The 15,917-nt window shown below is 38.4% G+C and overlaps 1 protein-coding gene across 1 annotated transcript in view; it reads right to left on the bottom strand.

The window, feature by feature from the left end:
- The window catches only part of SI (sucrase-isomaltase), a 54,283-nt gene that overhangs the window by 20,430 nt on the left and 17,936 nt on the right, over positions 1 to 15,917 (bottom strand). Inside the window, exons 13-25 of the mRNA XM_052804828.1 lie at positions 13,980 to 14,064; positions 13,241 to 13,358; positions 12,682 to 12,853; positions 11,879 to 11,995; positions 11,176 to 11,330; positions 10,486 to 10,570; positions 9,154 to 9,210; positions 8,370 to 8,494; positions 7,883 to 7,971; positions 5,147 to 5,196; positions 3,635 to 3,805; positions 2,552 to 2,701; positions 715 to 921 (exon numbers count right to left, since the gene is read on the bottom strand). Coding sequence (XP_052660788.1) covers positions 715 to 921; positions 2,552 to 2,701; positions 3,635 to 3,805; positions 5,147 to 5,196; positions 7,883 to 7,971; positions 8,370 to 8,494; positions 9,154 to 9,210; positions 10,486 to 10,570; positions 11,176 to 11,330; positions 11,879 to 11,995; positions 12,682 to 12,853; positions 13,241 to 13,358; positions 13,980 to 14,064 — 1,581 coding nt within the window. The remainder of the gene's footprint in view (positions 1 to 714; positions 922 to 2,551; positions 2,702 to 3,634; positions 3,806 to 5,146; positions 5,197 to 7,882; positions 7,972 to 8,369; positions 8,495 to 9,153; positions 9,211 to 10,485; positions 10,571 to 11,175; positions 11,331 to 11,878; positions 11,996 to 12,681; positions 12,854 to 13,240; positions 13,359 to 13,979; positions 14,065 to 15,917) is intronic.

Genomic DNA, 15,917 nt, shown 5'->3' with positions numbered 1-15,917 from the left:
CTGTAACCAATTCTTTCACAGCATTTGGTTTGGGGAAAAAAACCCACCAAACCTTAAGGATTTATTTTGGATCAGGAATGGCTTGTCTAATTATTTATATGAATTTAAAGTATATACCTATATTTAAAATATAGGGGGATATATATATATATATATATATGTATGGTAAATATCTTTCTGATTCATCTTTTAGTCAACTTAGGGATTCTTTTTAAAGTTTTCTGTATTCTGAAAGCTGACAGAAGTTAGTTTTTGATGCCTGACCATTTTAAGGCATCATACTTATTTCAGTATTATTAAATGCACAGTAATAAGTTATAGTCTAAACAATTGTGTATTAAAGATTTCAGAAGTAGAATGATTAATGTAAAAATAAATTGTACAGTCACAGTAATGTTTACGGATAAATTTACCTGTATATTAGTAAACTGTCTTCAGTTCCATAGTTTCTGGTTGACATTACACATATACATTATTATAACTTTGATTCATATAATTTCATTGTAAAACTGAATACAAAGTTCTAGGACAAAAAAAGATGTAAGCTAAGAGCAATAACAACTAATTGCTCAGAAGGAGAAACCTATTTAGGCAAGGGTGCTACTGTCTGTGTAATATAAAATCGACCACAAAAAGCCCTTATAATTTCCATAAATAAGACTATTTTTAACAATGGGACATTACATACTTATAGAAATTCTGGAATGACATTACCTTAAATTGCAGCATGTGGTTGAGGTGATATTTCACCTCCAAGCATAGTGTACTAATCGGTGTAGTGAAATTCTCATTAGCTCTGGTCTTGGCATTGTTTAAGGTGAGGTTGGCTGTGAAACCTGACGAGGTATATTCTACTTTGTCTACAGAGTAAGCATTGTCGGAGCTGTAATAGCAAGGTGGAATGTCCGAGTTTGATGTTACCTGCTGCAAACAGAAATAACTTACAGGTTAGTGAGCTATGCTGGCCTGCTGTATTTTTTGTTAGTTATTAGCACGGAATGCAAAGCTCCCATTTTTTTCAGATATCTGTCAAATGTAGAATATGGGGAAAAAGTTAATGCAACTAGTGAACAATAAAGATGTAATACAGAACCCATTGATCTCTACACTAAATCAGATATAATCAAACAATCCAGTCAAGGCTGTAGAAATGGTTCAGTCAGGAAACTGAATCCTTGTACAATGAAGGTGGATTTAATTTCCCTGTATCTGTGATCTTCAGTTCAATCCCATAACATGGCTTAGTCCTGGCCTGTTGAAATTCCTAAAGCTTCCTCCCTTTTAATCCCATTGCTCTCTGGTCTTTGGCTGCCTTCAAGGGGATGTGCCCAAAACCTATTAGATATTCAGGCAACATCAGATGAGAGCTTTCCATTGGCTTTATTCACACAAATTATCCTTAAAACATCCACTGAGAATTACATCCTATTTATCCAAGATCTCCTGACAGCAAGATCAAAATTACTTGCAGTTGCCTGCTACAGTTGAACATAAACACTCAAACTAGGTAGTCTGAGGTTAGATGAGCTGATGTAGGTTAATGCATTAGCCTTTCACCTCCGGATACTTACCATCAATCCTGCCTAGTTGTTCAAATGAAACCATGCCTGCGCCACACATCTTAATTGCTAATGAATATTTATTCATCTGTCATCACCACATTCACTGTGCCTTTCAACTTGAGCAAGCGTTCAAAACATACCCAGTCCATAACAGGACCAGAGTTCAATTTCACATGAAAAGTCATTTCCAAATGCCCAAAATTACAAAAAATATTCCTAAGAGTGCAACAAGATCAGGACTGTCCATCAGCCAGTTCAGCTGTTGTGGGTCCAAGAGCAGCTAGCAGAGAATTTGGGGCTTCATGCCTAGGAGATATGTCCAAGCTGCAAAATTTAGATTTAGAGGAGCATGGAGTAATTGAGTTGGAGGGACCCTCTAAAGTTCAACCCTGCCAGAGCACGCTGCTCCCATATGTTTATAGCCATGGGATATTAATAAATAAAACTACGTGGCAAAGCACTGCATGTCAGAGATTATGATTTGGAAATACCTCCTCAACATGGATATAAACAATTAAGTTCACATATGAACCAAAATTTCCAGGGATTCAAGCATTTCCTCTCAAACTGAGATGCAGAGGAATGAGTTTGACTTAAAGTGTGCTTCAGTGACTATGAAGGTAAGAGAAAGGGGATAAGCCTTGCAGGCCACTGTGCCAGTGAAGCAGAAGAGGTAGCTGAAGATGCAGGTCTCAAGCCTATTCTATTTTTTCATAACTAATATTATTTCTTTCCATCTTTCAAAAAATACTACATTTTTCCTCAATTTCTGATACACTTTGGAAGAGCTTATATGGTTGCCAACTACCTTAGTTTTAGTGAGGTAAATAAAATCTGCTAGTACAGGCCAGCTGATGTCTGTGCCCCCATTTTATTTAAATCTGACAAATGTGCCAGACTACTTTTTCCACTGTAACCACCATGTAGAGAAAGCTATGATTCTGGAAACGTTTCTATGCCATTAGTTTAGAGAAAGAATTTTTGCTTACTTCCCAGACACAGCCAAGTTGTTCACATTTTTCTTTTGTTGGATCAGGACTGGGATAACAATTAAACCTTTCATTGACACTCAGCTGTTGAGTCCATTTTACTGTGTAAGATTTTCCCAGTTCAAGCTGAAGTCCCGTTATATGAGCAACCTATAAATATTAAACAATAAACAGTTATTAAATCCCACATCACATTCATCCTTCCTTCCATCAGCAGAGATGCCAGTCCTCGGGATCAATACATTTTGCTACATGACAACTCACAAAACCCCCTGTCCTGTAACATTTGATATAGTCTCACTTTTACAAACACACACAACTGAACTTCTTGCAGATAAAATCTGAAAGATTATTAATCTAAAAAAATTGAGTCAATCCCACAGCTTCCTTGGAAGCAAAGAGGAATAAAGGTAATAGCACAGCTCGTTCACATTTTGAAATATGAATGAAGAGATAAGAAAAAGTTAAAATATTTTCATTTTGATTCAGTAACTAAGATACCATAACAGGTAACTCAGGTGCTTGTAATAAGGAAAGAGGCTGTACAATGCAAGTTCAAAGCAATATGTCAGCACTATCCTTAGTGTGGGAAAGCACTTTCATGAAAGCTTCCCACTAGCAGTAGCACGTTCACTCACTTTGCACATAAATGCACTGTGTTGCTGCTTTCCTGTATTCATCCTGTGCAAAACTCTGTATAAAGTGATAAAGGAGGTTTAAACAGTGTCCTTGATTTTGTTTTAAAAATCAATGCATAAATATTCATCTAAAACATAAGTATTTGTTACCCTCCTCCAATATCAAACAAAATCACAACGCTATTCCTCCTCTTAGAAACTAAATGTTGCTACGTGAATAACTGCATAACTAAACTTCCTCTTGCACTGAGGGTTTGAGAGCAAAACTTAGATGCACTTTCTATGCAGCTGAGTTGAATGCAATTGTACTTTTGTTCTGTAATAAAATACATGAGATATTCTGTTGAAACAACATTAGTACTGAGTACTGTCCTTTGCAATATATAAAATAAAGGTGATGCAATTTCAAAGACGTTTACTTCCCATTTTTCTGTTATCGTTTTACCTTTTCTGAAGGATAATAGGTGATATTAAGTAGAGAACTTTCCACAACATTGTTCTGAGATACAGTGACTGCCGTTATTTCCTGGAGCGCTCCCAATATCTTGATTTCTTCAAATTTCAAGTTGTTTGGATCAGTATAATTGCTGTTTATAGCAGTCATTTGTAGCACATTCTGAAATATAATAGTGATCACATTCTCATAATAAAAAAAAGAAATTCTGCCAAAAATCCTTGTGATTTAACTTTTTTTTTCTAATTACATCTTCATACTGTAGCATAAAGTAAGCCAATACCTTTTCCCTAACATACCAATTATTGCCCTGCTTATTGTTATCACAATAATGCTTTTCTACCATGTACATAATACGCTTCATAGTTGTGTTTCAGCTTCTTTTTTTTTTTGCTTGTTTTGGAAATAAGAAAAGGCTGACACATGTCTGTGACAGGGCAGATGATAACCTCTACTCGACTGTGATCTTGCTGGGTTCTAACAAGCGAAGGTTCATATTCACTTTTCCTCATATAAAAATACCAGTTCCTATTGAATCGCATCAGTTATTATTAGATTAAGAGTCCAAACAGCGGAACTGTACCATGGCTGTCACATAGGCCAGTGTATAACTTCCTTATTACTCACCACATGAAAGGTTATGTTAATTTTTAATTCAACATCACCGCGGTCAACTGATGATTTGGCTACAAGAGTTTCAAACTGCAATAGTAACTAAGCTTTCTTATCACAAATAATTATATTACATGTGATTAAAAACCCCAAACTAATGCATGTGCTTCCACTTTCTATTCCTTTGCTTCCACTCCTGTCTTCCTATGCATTCTCTCTCAGTTGCTGCCCTGTTGTTTCACCATGGCAAGGAAAAGAACACATTTAGCAAATATTATTATTATGATACAAAAAATTATGTTATATTACTTGGAATCCTTGTCATATGATAGCTCCAGTCAATATTGAATAGAAATACTATCCAGAATTCACCCTGACATAAATTAACCCTGCCAAGGCAGTTTCAGTTAAAAAAAAATTAAAGCTTAGTCATGAAGTAGATTCTGTGGGTTCGGACAAGGCATAGGTCTTCCTCACTCTTTGGAGATATTCAGATATATATTTTTATAGTATACAAAGATTTTTTTCAAATTTCCATTATTTTGAGAATCACAAACACTACATTCACCTCCTTTTTGACTCTGTTTTAACTGCCACTGATGCTTTATAGTTCTCCCATTCAATAAATATTGCTGCTGAGTTTATTTATGAAAGGAAATAGGAGTTCTTTAGATATTTACATTAACTAGGAGAAGAAAAGACAAATAGCAGATTTTCACCCCAGTAAATTACAGTATTTTGAACATGACTACGCTTTGACTTTGTCAAATATTTTGCTTCTTAGTAAATATTATACGAGAATAAGGAGAGAGAAAAGAATGCCCTTTGAAGATACTATTGATAAAAATAAAAAATGAAAATAAGATCATTTAAAACAAAATACTTACTTACATTGGAAACTGTAAACTCATAGTAAATGTAGGCTTTACTCTCAACTGTACCTAAAAGGTAAAGAAAGAAGTTACACTGGCAGTGCAGAAAGGAACAGCATTGAAACCAGGACTGTACACTGCTAGTGACTAATAAGTTGCTAACTATTAGCATTACTGCATTCAGAGACTACAGTGAGCAACTCAAATATTTACTAATGTTTCTTTAAGGAACTGAAATTTCTCTTTTTCTTTTTTCTTTAGGCCAGTCTCCCAGGAGATCTAATTTTCCAAATTTTCCAAAAATTCATTGAAATCAGCTTTTCTAAAATGTACTAGTTTTTTTATTCTACTGTTATTCCTTCTTAGCTTCTCTTAAATGTAGATGTATGGCTCAAAGTTAATCCTTTAAAATACCCTAAATAAGTGCTTTTCATGCAAAAATGACAATACTTTCTGCCACAGAACTCTAAGAGAGGAAATAACACATGACTGGGAAAAAGAAATACAAAAGTTGAGTCAATCTGGCATTTTTTTTCCATGTACGAAAAGAAAAATACTGTCATTGCAAGCAAATTGTAAATGGGTTCCCTGAAAAGACTGCAACCTGTAAGTTTTGGGCAGGAAATAAAATCATAAGATGTTTTATTGTTTTGTTTCTCAACAGAAGCAAGAACAATAATAGCTTCGTTATTTTAGGCCTTGACAAAGGAGTACATACAGCTGTCATATCAGCAACCTCCCAAGGCCTTCAATATTTACTGCAGCAATAATCAGCTGAATCACAGCTCTATTTCTTAAAAGCATCCCAAACTTCCACAAAATTTAAAAAAAGTAGAGGCTTGAAAACTTTTCTGGGAAATATGATTGGTATAGTTAAAATAACACAAGGGAGCTCTACAGGTTGAATGCATAATGTAGAGGACAAGGTAGCTATGAAATTAGGAAAGGGGGATGCAATGGTGAATCTCAAGAGGTGTTTGGTTCCATGGAAGTTGTCAGAGCCACGGGCCCTGTACAAATGAAACAAATATAGATTGTGACTAAGGATAAAGGTAGCTTTTAGCAACTGGAGGATAAACCAGAGAAACTGGACTGCTTAAGTATCTAGAAGAAGGTGATTAGTTGTACCAGAAGGCAGAGGTAAAAATGCACCATTTCAGTGGTGAGGTTAATTCACATGAAGATGTCTCCTGAAAACATGTATGCATAGTTAGAAAGATTGTGTATAAAATACCGCCATGAATCACTGTCTGCAGGATCTCTACCTAATTTTCAGGATTATAAATTAAACATGCACATAATATTGTAGCGTTATTTATTTTTACCTCAATGGTAATACTACTCCAACCTCATTCTTATCTGTACATTCTTAACTGTTGCAGATTATCCTATTTTCTAATCTACTTTTTATTTCAGTGTAGCTAAAGAAGCCTCTCACACTTTTGCCACTGACAGCAGTCTATAGATACAGTAGGATGTGAATTAGAGAAGATCGGGTCTGCTTGAAATGCAACAGTATTAACTGGCATATGCCATAAACCAAAGTCCTTAGTTCTGACCGTTACAGTTTGTTGCACATAAAACAATAAAATCTGCAAAATACAAGTCCTTAAATCATTTTAGTACAAGCCTGTGTATTTTGTAAAAGTTCTTCAAAAAATCATTTCAGGATAACCTTTTGAACTGCTTGCTGACTTTTCTAAAAAGTATACAATAAAGGACAAAGGCTGCAAAAGCAGCCTAAAGGATTTAAGTACCCCAAACCCTTTTAGTTTAATGGAAATAGGATGCCTAAACTAAATCCTCAGAAACCCCACAGAAAAACCCACAGTTCAAGATACTTCATTTTTCAAAATTTCCTTCACCTCCAGATTAAAATGAAGAATATATCTACGGTTATATAGTGGAAACGCTCTTTCCATTGCTCAAGAATGAACTCTGCTTGCCTTAGACATGCACGTATTCCAAAAGCATTAACTTTACTGAAAGCCAAAATGAATTTAACCTTATATTAAAAGTTTGTGTTGTGGTTGCTTGTTTGTTTGTTTGTTTGTTTGTTTTTAAATTTCAACTTCAGTTGAATTAAGTTGTGACCTTAATCTTACACTAAGCAAAAAGGTATGTGTGTTGTAAATCGTTTGACAGAGAAAACCTCGTGAGGTAAGTAGTACTGACGCCAGTTGATCACAAGCAATGAGGTTGACAGGCCTTGGCATAATCATAGTGACTGTCCCAGGGGGAAACAAGTTCTCCGGCAGCTTTACTAAAGGCGAGGTTGGCAACGTGACAAATATAGCCCGTACACGCTTCCTCGCGTGCTTATGCACCAGTATCCCGTGGAAACCAGATGGCAGAAAAAACGTTGGCTCCAATACCGCACTTTTGAGTTAACAAAATTTCTACTGTTTTCACAAGCAATTTAAGTAATCCCAGAGACTTAATAACAGTGCTAGTTTTTCATCTTCTATCAATTCTTAGTGTCGAACACTAATTATGTGTGTTCTTGCACCCGTTGAAACTAATTTGGATATATACCAGAATATATATCAATCTTGACAGCATGGTTTAACAGTCAGCATGCTAATGCACCAAACCTTTACATATTTAAGGCTATAGTGAAACCTGAACACAAAAACCCTATAAATCTTATTCTTATAACTCTTGTTCTTGCTCCGTGAAATCAGCAGGAAGATTGAAACTTGTACATAATAATGCTTTGTTAATCATACTTATTTCACTATTGGTAACCGCTCACCTGTGGATTCTCCATCATCCCAGAACAAGTGCCCAGAAGCAGCGTTGTTGTCATCCAGGGCAATTATAAGTCCCATGGGATTCTTGCGGCTGTGGAAAGAGAGGCTTTCTGTCTTACATGTATAACAAAGATCTAAACGGTCTTAATACATCCTTCATGTTCATGTTAAGAACGTGACACTCAAGGGGGTTGCAATACTTTGAGAATTGCCTTAGATTAGCCCTTGGTTGCCTTTCATTTTCATGTAAATGGATTAAAATACATGGCAAGTTTACAAAATGCTGTGCAACTAAACCTGTAATTAACCATTGAACCTGTAATGTAAACGGTTGTGGAAGTGAGGTGTGGCTCACTGTTATTCCCATATTTCAAGGTGAAAATGCTAAACACAACAGGCTGCTACTGATTTGTAACCTGAAAGTCCTGAGCCCAGTCTTGAAAAAATAAAGAAAGCCCAAACATAAAAGCATTCAGATTTGAAGCATACCTTGCAACTGTTGTGTTAGCTGGTTGTTGAGTAGGGTAAATATAGCCTCCTCTCAAATGGAGTCCCAGTTTGTCTGCTGGCAGGTACATATCGGTCCATTGCTTTCTCACTGACATTTTTGCCCCCTTATTGACAGGGATGTAAAAGAGAACGGGTATGTTGCATTACTCGCTGCTGGGAACGTTTTCTCAAGTCCTGAGTTTCATCGTAATGCTTCCTTTTAGAAAAGGCTTAAGTTATGTAAATATCTATGTGCCAATGGGCACATAAAGATGAAACAACTGCACCAGTCAATATGATCTAATGTCATAATTCAGCATCTCTCACCATTTCGTTTTGGCTCAGTCAACCCAGAGAGCAAGTCCTGTTGGAACTCTGACGTGAATATGGGAATCTGACGTGAGCAATGTCCTTTTTCACCCATCAAAAGGATCATCACAGCGGCGGGAAACTTATTTGCAGAAATGAGATTAGTAAAGAATAATTGCAGACTCTTGTGTATTATAATTATAATTATTTGTAGTTTATTTTATTTCAAATACAGTTTTTGCTAAAGTCTGCACTCAGTCTGTCTTCCAATCTCCTGCACTATGTTCCACGCCTCTGTGTCCTTTCTTGAGGCGTTGATTCATGCACTTACCCCACCAACCTTCATCCCCTGTCTCACCATTTCCTTCCTGCGGGCTTTTCTTCAGGTCTCTGTCACCAAAGCAGGGCTGACAATCTTATTTTCTCACATAGCCATTTAGAAAATCTCCCCATAGTATCTGCTGCATTTACTCACCGTATCATACTCATACCATACTGCATCGGGAATATATGCTTGAATTACATCCACACCCTGAAAGGTGAACAAAGAAACGACTTTCATATTTGAAAGGAACTTAATCAAATAAACTAAATTTTCCAATAAAACTAAAGTTCACACTGCCTCTTCGCTGTTTTCTGTAATGGTTTTTATGATGATGTCCAGAAAGGAAGAGAGCAATCCAAGTACAATTTCTGCAAATCTACTGGGAGACCACTGAATCACCACTCTACAATGCGGCAGCTCGTTGCATGCAGCCCAAAGTCACAGTGCTTCAAATCCAGTGGCTCAGATCATAGCCACAAGGATCTCTGTATCATCTTCTTTATTTTCACATTTTTCTGGGCTGGCATCTTTCAGGTTCTTGCTTTCATTTTACGTATTTAACAAACGTTTTGTGCTTCTTCACGGCATATGTGTTACTGGCATTAACAATCATTATTTACAAGATTCTGCCACAGAATAAGCCACGACCTATTTGTTTTCTTGTTGCACCACAGACAAGCTGAAATGCAGCAAGACAAGCTGATTCTGAAGGAAATTCAGACATGATGCAAAGTTGAGGTGAACCAGAGTAACAGTCCAGATGACTTTGACTCCCTAGAGGACTGGAAAATAGGAGTGGGATTTAATAGCACAAAGTGCAAGGTTTTCCATTTCGGCAGTGATAAAAATATGCTGTGTGCTCCCTCACTGGAAGCAATACATGAAGGGGGAAAAAAACAGAAAATAAAGAAGAAGCAAAACCGAGGCTTGTTAGGAATCCATCAACAGCCATAAGTCAGTAATATGATGTACCCATGAAAAAATAAATATAATCTAAGCATCTAGCAAAAAACCATGTTTGCACTGGAGATAGAGCTGTGTTAATGCTAATAAACAAGGCCCTCTGCAATCGCTTTGCCAATAGAGTTTACAGGTCTGGTCAAGACAGAAGAGTTCAGACTAGAATGGGACCAGAGCAAATTTCCTGGGATCCTCAGGGAAATGGCAGAGCCTATTTTTGCAGTGCAGCTTGTTCAGCATAAAAAACCAAGGGGGAGTGTGATTTCAGCAAGAAATGTGTATATAGTAGAGGAGCTATAACCTTTAAGCTGAATAACAGAATTGTCACAAGACTGAACAGCAAAGGCTCAGAACTGGGGGGTGGTTTCTAATCAGAGCAATAAAGGAGCGACAGGAATAGTGTACCTTGGGGATGTAATGCTGCAGTCCCCTGCCAGAGAAAAGGGCTGGAACTGGTCACTCAGCGTGGCCCTGTGCCCCATGAAGTGGTTATGAGAGAGATACCAAAACAGCCAAACCTACCGGGTCAAGTACAGGGGAAACAAGCAGCCCAGGACCCCACAGGAACTGCCTGTCCACACTCCATGTCACTTCGTCAGAGTAGAACCTGGGCACGTGGGAAGGATATAGCAGTAACTGGGTTTTTATGAACTATACCACCATCAGCAATCCTAATATTTCAGGGTACCTATTGTCTAGAACCAGATTGTCTAGAATCATGACTGAAGAGTGTCATATCAAAATTGCTTTGGTTTTGGGTTTGGTTTTTTTTTTTTTGATCTGAGGCAATCTGAAGATGAGAAGGTAAGTTCTTACTAGTTCAGTTAGTGTTCTCTGCACACGTGTGAACATATAGGTGCGCGTGTGTTCTTGACACAGCTTATTCAAGAGTTTCCAGGCAAGGAAACATCTATTCTAATATGTATATATGATGGTGGAGAATAATTTGATTAGCTGACAATCACATCTCATAGCAACTTCTAAGAGTGACTGATAATAATATATGCGTATATGCAGAAATTACAGATGGTTTCTGATTACTCTTCTGATTACTCCAAAATGGTATTTCATGAATTGAGAAGTTGTCTATATATATTCCAATGTGCATTTTCACAGACTACATCAGTGTTTAGAAAGTCCCTAACAACATTTAATGTGTCAGATTTTTTTATTCCTCATAAAACTATCACAAAGGCTGATGAGTAAACTTACTCATGCAAAACTGGCCGTACAACTGTGTCTCCTTGAGTATGAGCTTTATAAAAGAGTGTATACAGGTAGGGCAGCAAGGTGTAGCGAATGTTCAAGTAATACTTGGAGGTTTTCACCAAGACTGAATCAGGTCCAAACACAGCCGGATCCTGAGGCTGAAAACAAATATCGGATTATTAATATTTTCATCATGAAAAAAACACTCTGCCAAACTTGTGAAAAGTGGCTGCTGTTTCAGAGAGGCAGAAATTCAATGGTGCATAGCTGCACAGTGTTTGTCTTTTGAGTGGTGTGACTGGAGGTCCTGCTCCTTCAGGCTCGCTGTGTTTTGTGCTGCACGTCCCTCCTTGCCCATCTGCAAGGAGGGCACATCAGGGTTAGTCTGTGTTTCATCCTGGGATGCACTCAGGTCCATGCTAAAGGGCTCCCAAGAGTCAGTCTGATGGGCCACAGAGCAGTGAGTGCTTGCCCTTGGTGATAGGCACATGATGGTCATGAAACTGTTGCCAATTAAGTGTAATCTCAATTAACTTGTATGAAGCAAACCTCTCAGATCTAAGGTTTCATAAAGAGAGTTTAAGGTTCTCCCATTTTCAAACTGGTCAGCTACATAATTGTCAGTGATAGTAATGATTACTAGTGATACTATTAAAAGGAATGTGGTTGGGTAACAGAGCATTTTGTAAGAGAAAGCACAACTTACTATGAATCCTTCAGCATTGTGATTCCTGGAAAACGGATAAAATGCTCCTACTTGCATCCATCGTCTGCAAAGTTCTTCTGTGGTGTTGTCAAAGAAACCACAAATATCTGCTCCAATCTTTAAAAATAAAACAGAATGTGTTGGATGTACAGTACGCTGCACGTCTAATGTCTACACAAAACTTCTAGTTTTCAGAGATGCATTAATTCAACCTTAATTGCTAGCCAGAGTGACTGGGCCATTCAACACATTTGTACATTCATTCATTCAAATTCAACGAAGTTGTCCAAAAAATTAAACTGAATACTAGCTAACGTTGCCCATCATTCTATTTCTTCCAAACCTTTACCTTCCTGTTTGATGCTAATATGCATATAATAGGACAAAAGCTCAAGAGACATACAAATTCAAATCATGGAAAGGAATTTGGCTATTTCCCTCATAAATGGATGTCTCTATTTCATTTGAAATGATAAGGAAAACACCAAAGTGTTTCACATCGATGACTAGTGTTTAAAAATTACTAGAAGTAACAGGTAGCTTGGAATATATAAGATAATACGTTTGTTACCCACATTCATCTCACTGTACACACACAGCTACAGTAATCAAAATAAGTGGCCTAAACCAAAAATCAATAATTGGAAAAAAATGTTAAATCCAGATTCCTGAAGGGGATTAATTTGGAGCTGAAAAGCTAAGATGGTTATCTAGATAGCGTATTATTAGATATCTGTTATCACAGAGGCAGAGTTACTGTTTATCCATATGTTTTGAAAGGCTGTCACAAACTAATGTCATACGTAAGGAATTCCAAAGAGGTTAAAGTCCAGCATTCCAGGTATTGCCCATTTTAAGTGATCCCATGTTGCTGCATTATCTCCCAGCCAGTGTCCTGTGTGCTTTCCTGATCCAACAAAAGTAGACCTTGAAATAAGGAAGCTTCGTTTTCCAGGAAACAATGCTTTGATGACTCTTAAAAGGAAATGAGACTGGAATTATGCAAAGGAAAAAAGACGACTGAGACATCAATAGTTTTATATGACAGATTTACACTGACTGATTTACAATAATTATTCATCCCAGGGATGTGGACTCCTTTACAGTTAACCAGGGGTATTTTAGTGAAGTTCAAGACATTAATTTTAAATAATCTTTCTATACACACTTGAAAACCAATGTGTGGCTTTTACTACCAACTTTAGTTAGTAGATTTTGCCTTAGCTGCATTGGCTTAAATATAATACAGTATTTTCCAGGAACTGGGTTCCTTTAGAAGTGAAATCTCTTACTGTTTTGGAAAATGCAGACCATGTACTGTTCTGAAACCTTTTTGTAAAGATTTTAGGATGCGTTCCTTACTTCTGTGTTGATATGGCCATGGAATATCCATAAAGACTATGGACATCATAATGTTTCCCCCACTTCTGCACTGCATCCATACAAAGTGTCTTGGAAAACATGAGCTTATCAAGAATACCTTCAATAAAGGAATACAAAAATCACTTTTAAAGTATGTTTTTATTATGAATATTTCCAATCTTTTCTTTAATGCACATTCCTGACATTCAAGCCCTTTTTTCTCTTCAATGTTTGCACTAAGGCCAGTATTTCTACTACAAAACCAAAACGCTACTCTTGGCTGCTGGTTTGATTCATTGTTGCTCTGTGACCTTTTCTACTCTTGAGCTTTGCACCCATTCAAGGAATAACTGATAACTACACTCTAAATTTCTGAATCATCATCTGACAACACGTTGGCAATTGTTACTTAAACCTATGACTTAATATAAACTATGAACTCCATTTTAGTTCTGTATACATCTCGAAAACTACTGATAGTGAAAGAAGATCATTAGATTATCAGACATAATTAAGGCAACAACAATATTCCGTAATAATTTAAAAAGGGAAAAAAGCCAGTTATATAAACCACGCCTTCGACAAGGGCCAAAGTATACCGGTATTTTCTGTCAATAGTAATGTTCAAACCCCACCCATAAGAACTACCCTAAAATCACTTTGCATCCTTGTAGCCAACTGTGCAGTAATTCATAAACTTTTTGCTATTTTGCTTTCTGGGTAAAGTAGATGGACTTACTGGGAGTGAAAGGAGGATAGTTTAAGTCATTCTGCGCACAACCTTTTTTTGAGCCTTTAACGAAGTTGGATACTTCATTCATATCCTGAAACGGTAAGATGCAGAATGTAATAAAGTTTCCTCAAGTATATTTTTCCAACAAAGTCTTACATTCTATTCTCTTATCCTTTAAGGAATAATTACTTGGAACTTGTACCATACAATTAGGCAAGAATGATATAACTCAGATACTGGTCTGGTTCATTCCTGTATTAATATAGACTTCTATATGCAGGTGAGCATCATGTCGCAAGAGCTACATCTTATCCCTCCACAGAAAGAAACTGCAAGAGGTGGTCATGTATACATTGTCCCTACCTATGACCAACTCCACACATCTCTCAAGGAAATGGCTTTGGTATGGAGCGTGTGTTTGGAGAGAAATGCAGAACCAGAAAATGTACATTGTTACTGTCAAAATACACAAGGTGACTAGATATTCTTAAACATCTCCTTTATAATACTTTCCAAACCATTATACTTTCAAATTGTGCTGTCTCCTTCCATGAATATTTTATTTGGTAGTGCTGTAAGTGCATTTCTATGTGCATCCCTGAACGTGCTGCAGAACAAGCATGCATGGAAGAAGAGAGCAAATTCATCATGGAGGCACTGGAGTCAAATTCCTTCACTCAAACTATTTGTTCTCTGTAAGAGAGCTGTGCAGTCTTACACTTCATAGCTTCACTTGATGGAACCACAGAGTCAGCAAAAATAAGAAAGAAACTCATTGTATCACATTGTATTGGGTTTGCATGGCAAGGTGTTGGTACCAGGGGGCTACAGGGGTGGCTTTTGTGAGAAGCTGCTGGAAGCTTCCCCCATGTCCGACAGAGCCAATGCCAGCCGACTCCGAGATAGACCCGCCACCGGCCAAGTCCAAGCCCATCAGCGACAGCAGTAGTGCCCCTGGGATAACATATTTAAAAAGAAAAAAAAGTTGCTGGGACACAGAAACTGCAGCTGGAGAGAGGAGTGAGAACATGAGAGCCCCAGCCCTGCAGAGCCCCAGGTCAGTGCAGAAGGAGGGGAGGAGATTCTCCAGGCGCCAGAGCAGAGATTCCCCTGCAGCCCGTGGGGAAGACCCCGGTGAGGCAGGCTGTCCCCCTGCAGCCCAGGGAGGTCCACGGGGGAGCGGAGGTCCACGGGGGAGCAAATCTCCACCTGCAGCCCGGGGAGGAGCCCACGCCGGAGCAGGGGGATGCCCAAAGGAGGCTGGGACCCCGTGGGAAGCCCGCGCTGGAGCAGGTTTGCTGGCAGGACTTGTGGCCCCGCAGGGAACCCACGCTGGAGCAGGCTGTGCCTGAAGGACTGCAGCCCGGGGGAGGGACCCACGCTGGAGCAGTTTGTGAAGAACTGCAGCCTGTGGGAAGGACCCACATTGGAGAAGGGGAAGAGTGAGGAGTCCTCCCCCTGAGGAGGAAGGAGCGGCAGAGACAAGGTGTGATGAACTGACCCCAACCCCCATTCCCTGTCCCCCTGCGCTGCTGGGAGGGAGGAGGGAGAGAAAATTGGGAGTGAAGCTGTGCCCGGTAAGGAGGGAGGGGTGGGGTGAAGGTGTTTTTAAGATTTGGTTTTATTTCTCATTACCCTACTCTGGTTTGATTGGTAATAAATTAGGTTGATTTTTTGCCCAAGTCGAGTCTGTTTTGCCAGTGCTGGTAATTGGCAAGTGATCTCTCCCTGTCCTTATCTCGACCCACGAGCCTTTCGTTATATTTTCTCTCCCCTGTCCAGCTGAGGAGGGGAGTGATAGAGCAGCTTTGGTGGGCACCTGGCCTCCAGCCAGGGTCAACCCACCACACACATAGCAGCTGAAGGACTGTATTTTGCCATACAGATTAATTTAAAATTGTTACAGCTTTTTAAAACGCATGGCAAAATATTCAGTAGGTTCTT

The sequence above is a fragment of the Harpia harpyja genome, chromosome 12 (genome assembly GCF_026419915.1).
Source record: "Harpia harpyja isolate bHarHar1 chromosome 12, bHarHar1 primary haplotype, whole genome shotgun sequence".
Classification (NCBI taxonomy): domain Eukaryota; kingdom Metazoa; phylum Chordata; class Aves; order Accipitriformes; family Accipitridae; genus Harpia; species Harpia harpyja.
The sequence above is the reverse complement of the archived record's forward strand: the minus strand, read 5'-3'. Positions and strand labels throughout refer to the sequence as shown.